General features: G+C 43.7%; 1 protein-coding gene across 1 annotated transcript; it reads right to left on the bottom strand.

The window, feature by feature from the left end:
• Positions 1 to 1,301: 1,301 nt before the first annotated feature.
• On the bottom strand, positions 1,302 to 7,159 carry LOC133956836 (photoreceptor-specific nuclear receptor-like). Its single transcript, XM_062392177.1, has 8 exons — positions 6,766 to 7,159; positions 5,997 to 6,147; positions 5,271 to 5,374; positions 4,883 to 5,176; positions 3,943 to 4,121; positions 3,235 to 3,475; positions 2,460 to 2,565; positions 1,302 to 1,736 (listed from the first exon to the last, which is right to left on the bottom strand). The coding sequence occupies exons 1-8, from the start codon at positions 6,857 to 6,859 to the stop codon at positions 1,604 to 1,606; spliced, it is 1,302 nt and encodes a 433-aa protein (XP_062248161.1). The 5' UTR covers positions 6,860 to 7,159; the 3' UTR covers positions 1,302 to 1,603.
• Positions 7,160 to 7,716: the final 557 nt, after the last annotated feature.

Genomic DNA, 7,716 nt, shown 5'->3' with positions numbered 1-7,716 from the left:
ACTCCAGATGTTCCAGGGATCAAGCTGTGAGTCCATACAGAATATTTCACTACACATGTTCAGCCTCTAGACTCAGAGCTGAAAGTGGACGTTTGACTCTTTCAAAGTTAATCGGGACGTGTGACCTCGCTCATAAGATGAAAGACCATTTGACCACGAGGGCGTTCAGAGGCCTCACACAGGATCCATGACGCTCAGCTGCCACGATTTCATAATAAAAGATAATTAAAGGCCGATGGGCTGAGTTGTATTCCTGGCTCCAGAGTTAAAGCTCGATTTTACATCGACGCCTGCTCCTCAGTCCCTGATGTCCTCGAGCAGTTTGAGCTGCAGCCACAGAAAAGCTTGAAGTCTGCTCCTCTGATGGTTTCTCCTCAGAACCTAAATACTGAGTGACGTCTCTTATCCACCTGACATTTGGTTGAGTCGCACCGACACACAGTTCTGCTTCAGATCTCGTTTTAAAGAGAGAAACTCTTTATTCTGGTTGTTCTGCCCTTTTCTCTCAGACGTCACCGAGCTCAGTTTATCATCAACTTCTTTTCTCAGGCTGTTTGGAGTTTAGCTCCTGAGAAGCAGCCTCGCTCTTATCTCAGCCTCTTCCTTATTAAAAAACATCTGTTTATTTATTTGAATAAAGATTGAAAGTTAAGTTCAAACAGAAAACTTGTGCACAGAATTGGTTACTCGTCAAATTAGAAGATGATTCACTCGTCATGAGAAACAGAAAAGATCCTTTTGAGCAGCAAAACAGTTTCATTTAATCATTTTACACGTTGTTGCTCTGGAATTATTAAAAACGTAAGGTGTGTAATGGGAATTTGACAGTTTATGAAAAAGCTTCATGTCTGTGACAACAGGAACAACATCGTCTTCTTCCACTGTAACACAATCCGTCTCTTAACAAGACGACTACACAGACTCTGTTTGTTTATTTATATAAAGACATAACATGAGTTTAACAAGCTGTTAACTCCACATCGTCCCAAACAGGAAGTGGAACAACACAACTGATCAACTGGAAACAAACCTGTGACTTGCATTGAAGGGACTTGAAGGGACTTGAAGGGAATTACCTATATTAAATGTGTAGGGATTATGACTGTGTGTGTTTGCATGTGTGTAAAACATGCGGGGGGGGGGGGGGGGCTGTTTGATTTATCTCCAGTAGCTGTGGCTGATTTACATCGAATGCAATTATTTTCATTTCTGATTCACTCATTTAAATCCTGGAGGTTGTTTGAGTTCACTGAAAGTTAATAGTGTGAGAAACATTAAACACACAACTCAGAGAAACCACCTTAAAGCAAATTGGACTTTATCAAGGCATGACAACATGAACAGAACCTCACGGACAGCCGGGATCATCCGTCCATCGACCACGAGGCAACACAACAAGACCCAGGAATGAAGGGACACTAGAGCGAGTCACAGATCTAAGTATGATACAGACAGCGAGCATGAGGAGAAGGGAAACGCATTTCAGAATCACCCTGATGTGGAAACAACAAATAATAAAGTGGCCTTTGGGGGAGAAGAGCAGAATCTCTGATATGTTTTACAGAAAATACAAATATCACTGGTTCCACCCGAGGAGGGTTGATCAGTTCTTGAACATGTCGCACAGCAGCTTCTCCATGGGAGTGTTCCCGATGGTCCTGTGGAAGAACAGCAGCTCGATCCGCTCGGAGTTCACGAAGCGCAGGGAGGGGAGGAGGAGGAGCAGCTTCCCCAACCTGGACACACACAACACACAACACATCAAACACAACACTCACATTCATTGGATTGCGTCTTTTGTCTGACATTTATAGTTGTGTATTTATAAATGTCTAAATCTGTAGAACCGAGTTTCTCCTGTAGCTACAGGGAACAGTTCAAGTTCAGTTGCTATTATAAGAAGAAGAAAGATGCCTAAAAATAGCCTGGAACAATATTTGTAAACGATGAGGCCCATCCCTGTTGTTTATTTGTTGTCGTTTATTGAATTATTCAATATCAATCAATCACATAATTTGATTATTGATAGTTCACGCTGACATTAAAGAAAATCTATTAAAATTAAGCTGTTTTATTTTATTATTGTGACATAAATCCTAAACTATGAACTCGAAACATTAAGAGACTTTAGTTTTAAAGACAAAATACAGGATTTGCTTTGAAAAATAAGTTGATGATACAGAAAATCGAACGGGTTTTGGACGAATGTGTATAATGCAACTCTCATGTATTTGGCTCCCTCTGGTGGCCGTGAATGTTAAACTTGGATATTCCTCTTTGAGTGTTTAACTGACGTAACCGTATCATTTGATTATTCGCCTTAAAAAGTCTATAAAAATGATCGGATCTCAAATTGTAGATTTGATCATCATATATATTCTTATTGAGTATTTCAAGGTGACTTGTTTGAACTGATCCCTGCACCAAGGAGGCAGCACTGGGAAGAGGCAGGAAGTTACCTGGCTGGTTGACTGGGATAGTGGGAGCGGATGTGTTGTCCCAGCATCACCTGGGACTGGTCCTGCAGATTCTCCACCTGCTCTGGATCCTTCAAACCTCGAGTCTCTGCAGAAAGAGAAACACCGACATGAGTCAGATACTGAGACTTCTTCATACTGACAACTGGATGATGCACGTTGTGAGTGTAAAGTGGGCTGTGGAGGCTTATTCCTGCGAGGGGAATATAATTCAAAATCAAATACATTTCAGGAGATATTTCGCTTTTGTTAAAACAGAAAATTAAAGTGAAAAATATATGAATTTAATCATTTTGATCATCATTCCAGAACATGATCTAGATGAGAGTGAATGGAACTGCGGTGAGGTGCCGGTGAGTAGCCAGGAAATAGAAACACTAGATAAATATGAAATAAAAACAGTAAAACAATAGAATCTCAAACTAAACAAAGATAAAAACTAAAATCAAAAATATAAAAGGTGCAAATGAGTAATATGGGTATATAAATACATATATATAAATACACATACACAGTGTACAATAATTTATCTTTACTCATTTGCACCTTTTTGATTTGAACGAAGGGATATTCAAGTATTAGTCTCTTGGTGTTGGTGGAAAGGTCAATTCTTCAGAAATCATAACTGTCAGAATCCTGAGATTCAGATCAAATATGATGGTAATCAGTGATATTGTTAAGTTATTGATCCGGACCTCTGCCGACCACGACTGGTTGATCTGGTTGTGTGTTTCTTTTTGCAGTACAAGTTCCTCACCTGGCTTGAAGAGCACGATGGCCTTGAGGCAGGCGAACTCCGTGGGGTCCACGGCGAGGGCCTTGAAGCGGCTGAACACCTCCTGCAGGAGGCGCAGGTCCAGGCTGGTGTAGCTGGTTTTCCCCTGCATGCCGGGGCAAAGGTCGGGCAGGGAGAGCAGTGGGCAGCTGTCCAGAGGCAGCGACCACTGGATGGCACAGAGCAGGAAGAGCTCGCTCCACGCCTCCTCCAGCAGGATCACCTGGAGGAGGAGGAGGAGGAGGAGGAGGAGGAGGAGGAGGAGGAGGAGGAGGAGGAGGAGGAGGAGGAGGAGATGAAGACTTGTTTTTAGAAAATATGGAAGTTCAATCATGCCTGAAAAACCTACATCTCTTATATGCAGATTGGAATAAGATCATTGTTTTTATTGTGCAAACTATAATGTATTAAATCAACGTTATTACAGACAGAATTGAGATCATAATCTTCTTTATTTTTTTAAGGACTTTCCTTCACCTTTTTTCTTTTCCTGCAACTTTATGTGACTTGTTCAGACGTTTTTAAAGTTTTTAAATTTAAATTTCACGTGTTTTTAAGACAAGACGTGATTTCTTGATTGTCCAGAAAATAAATTTGAACAATCTTTTACCTTTAAACTTATTTTACAGCTTTTCCAAACCACCACTGTTGAGGATATCATTTTACACGAGCAGGAATCTGTCTCTCTACCTGGTCTCTGAAGGGCAGGTTGGAAAACACCGGCAGGTTTTTGGCCCATTTCACGGACATGAAGAGAAGCCGGGCCGAGGTCTCGTACACGTTCTCCGAGCTGGACGGATACAGAGCCATGTGATACTCAGAGGACGCCCTCTCCGGCTCGTTGCTGGTCACGTCGATGTTCTCATCAACTGAAACGGAAAAAAGACGAGTTTAGAAACAAGGAATAAGAGGAAATGAAGGAGTTAATAGACCCGACGCAGCTGGTTTGATGAAGTTCAGACTGGATTCACAGTTTTAATAAATGATAAAAAAAACGGAGAAATTAGAAATGTCTTTCTTTATGCCACATTTCTCCCTCTATACACGAAAAACGGAAAGTAATGAAGTATGAAACATTTAAAATATATAGTAAAATTGACTTTGAAGTGCACTTCATCGCACCCAGTTGAAATTCTAACAGAGATATTTGTTTCCTAATCATTTCCAATCATCTTTCTTCTAATAACTGTAAAAAAAAAGGCGTAAAAATACTTTTGCAAAATACTAAAACCAACAGATTCTGGTCTCTGATTCGTCTAGAATGTTAAAACTAGTGTTCAGTCAGATATAAAGAACTCAGGGTCCAGAGGATCTGGTCCTGGGTTCATCAGAGGAACAGGTTCTTCTTGAGCCACCTGCAGCTTTGTGGCCTTTTCCTGTTAGACACCGTTTTTCTTTTAACTTTCACATTTGCACAGAACAGCCAATTTTAAATGACGTTGATTATAAATCCTCTAAGTGCTTCTGCCTCGGACGTGTCAACATCAAATCCAGGTTTGATGAAGTCGCACATTGAATCTACAGCATTTGTTTTTGAGTTTAATCTGGTGTGAGTGGAGCTTCCAGCCTCGGTGTCGGGTATCACCCCCCCCACACACACACACACACACACACACACACACACACTCACCGTCCTCGGGCTCCAGCTTGGCGCAGGTTTCAGCCGTCATGAGGCTGGCCATGAAGCGGTGGTTGTTCTGGGGACTGATGCAGCGCTGGGGGGCCACGGAGGAGGTGATGGACATGGAGGAGGTGATGTGGGGCCACGTGATGACACTGGAGGAGGAGGAGGAGGAAGAGGAGGAGGAGGAGGAAGAGGAGGTGGGCTCCCGGGTGGTGGCCAGGTGCTCCTTGTCCGGGTCCACGTCGATGGAGTCCAGGCGGACCTGAGCCGTGCTGCGGGGCTGACGCTCGTTCTGCACGGCTGCAGAGAGAAGAGCAGCTGTTCACACCTCACACACTTTGACATCTCTGGTTCCAGCTCCAGATCTTCATGGAGAACATCTCCACACACTCACCGTCTTTATTCATGCCGGCCTGCAGGCACTTCTTCAGCCGACAGGCCTGGCACTGGTTGCGATGAGCTTTGTCCACTGCACACATGCCTGTGCCGGCCTGGCACCTGGTCACACACACAACAACATGTTAGAGGCTGAGGACAACCTGGGTTCACTCATATTTAATATTGGAAAATGCACATTTAGATTAAAAACTATAATTTACATAGTGTCAAGTACATGGAAAATTCAGGTATAGGAAGGTCAATGAATGTTTATGAATACTGGACACCTACAGGCGTATTGACAAATTATTGAAAAAGTACAAATAACCTATGCTTTGATTTCAATGTTACAAAGTCTGATTGTTAAAGAATCAATTTGTGATTTCACACATATATTAATATATTATTATATTTACTATAATATCTTAAATAAACATGATTTAAACTCAAACTTACATAAATTCTGTGTTTTCTATGAAACCTGTGAATTAATTTGAGAGTTTTTCACAATTTTGTTCACATTTGGAGAATGAACTGGTCTTTAAATGAAAGTTTGTTCATATTGGGTTCATGGTTATAATTTCCTCCACAATGTTACGCTAAGTTGTGGATTTTGTAACTGAAGTTAAAGGCCGAGACCAGTTCTCGGATTAAAAACCTGTATTTTGTCTCTTTTCCCACAACAATTTCCCACAATGCACCAGTAAACATGGCCGTCGCAGCAGGACAGTCCCTCTCTTGCCTGTAGATGAGCCTCCTCCTCACGCTGCGCTTGAAGAAGCCGCTGCAGCCGTTGCAGGCGTAGATTCCGTAGTGTTTCCCGCTGCTGGTGTCACCGCACACTCTGCAGACCAGGGCCGGGCTCAGGGCCTTACCCGGGGCCGGGCTCTTGGCTGTGAGTCAAACCCAGGGACACAGGGACACAGGGACACAGGGCGGTTAGAGCCTGGTATTGTTTCCTACGTGTGCCTGCCATCTGCACCGGCGGCTCAGGGTGCAGGCTGCTGCGCCTCCTGCACACTGAGCACACAGCTCCATATTGCAGCAGCAGCTTATAATCCACCAATTGTTGCGTGATTATGAATTTACAACAAAAACAATGGCTGCAGGCGGATTAACAACTTAAAACAAACGATGCACGGATCCGGACATTAATCCAAATAAACCCATTAATTAAAGATTAAATTGCTCACGGTTACATGACAAATGTTAATTTTGACATTTGTCTGCTTTAATTAAGCATACTTATATTTAAGGAATGTAGTTGTGTGTGTTTGATACCATGATTAGATTTAACTTGATAAAAAACTGGATTCATGTAAATATTTATCATCATTTTAATATTTGAGTTAAATATTAAAGCCTAAAACCCATTTTGTGATCTTATATCAAAACAGAAAGAATTAAGATATTGGACATAAAAAGCTTCTTAAGTCATTTCCTCTTGCATTGTTTTCCCGAGGTCCGGCTCTGTGAGGCTCCACCTGTTGTGTAGACGGAGGAGCTCTTACCTCCTCGGCTGTCGTCGCTCCCCCCGCTGGCACACGACTCGGAGGGAGAACAGGACGGCATCATGGGGATCTTCACCAGGTGGTCCTCCATCATCTCTCTCAGGAAAAGGTCTCCTCAAAAAGTGACAACGAGCGGAGATGAGAAAACTCTGTGTGTCCTCTGGACCAAAAGTTCAAGCTCCCCTTTTTGACAGACGCACAAAAAGTTGTGTGTCCTCAGGTTTGGGTCCCCGGGGGACAGATGGCAGGTTGAGGCTCTACTGTGAGGCGGGCCGGGCTGAGGGGATGCAGATGGGTCGGGGTCCTGCCATGAGCTCAGGGCTGACACTTGTTGCACGTCAACAGGTTGTGTTTCGTCCCTCTGGCCCCGGGGTCGCTGGCTGTCTGTGGGTGCTCCTCGGTGGCAGCTCCTCAAAAGGGAGTCCGGGGGGTGGGGGGGGCCGGATTAGCCCCGAGCGCTGTGTAAGCAGCACGCTTATTTGTCATCCTCTTAATCTTTACTGTTCATCTACTGGATCAATCAGTCACATTGCCAGAACCTCGGTGCAGCTCGGAACCGGGGAAAACAAAGAGTGAGCGGAGAAAGAGAAAGAGAATAGAGCTGCAGCGGGGATGACTCCTGAGGTCCTGTAACTTTAGACCAGTCCCCGTCCTCGTGTCCTCTGTCCACCAGGACGTCCGTCCGTCAGCACCCCTCTTCGGTATCTGCGTTTAAAGGAATCATTACACCAGGAGCATATTATTATATTTACCCTCCTCTTCAATTTGTATTTCCCCTCCTCTCTCGCTCTTTACCTCAGTCCCCCCCCCCCCCCCCCCAGTCTGTATATTTGATCTGTATGATTGCCTCCCATTCATAATGAGTCCCAGTGTTTGCTGAGGAGCTGCCTATTAACTCCTATTTAGCTCTTTTTTCCCCCTCGACAAACTAGAAATCATCCGCTTCCTTCT

The sequence above is a fragment of the Platichthys flesus genome, chromosome 1 (assembly GCF_949316205.1).
Source record: "Platichthys flesus chromosome 1, fPlaFle2.1, whole genome shotgun sequence".
NCBI lineage: Eukaryota > Metazoa > Chordata > Actinopteri > Pleuronectiformes > Pleuronectidae > Platichthys > Platichthys flesus.
The sequence above is the reverse complement of the archived record's forward strand: the minus strand, read 5'-3'. Positions and strand labels throughout refer to the sequence as shown.

Coding starts and splice junctions, on each gene's coding strand:
- LOC133956836 (XM_062392177.1), bottom strand. CDS start 6,859: ATGATGGAGGACCACCTGGTGAAGATCCCCATGATGCCGTCCTGTTCT. Junction 5,177..5,270: donor GGCCGGCATGAATAAAGACG/GTGAGTGTGTGG, acceptor TTCTCTCTGCAG/CCGTGCAGAACGAGCGTCAG. Junction 4,122..4,882: donor CAAGCTGGAGCCCGAGGACG/GTGAGTGTGTGT, acceptor TTTCCGTTTCAG/TTGATGAGAACATCGACGTG.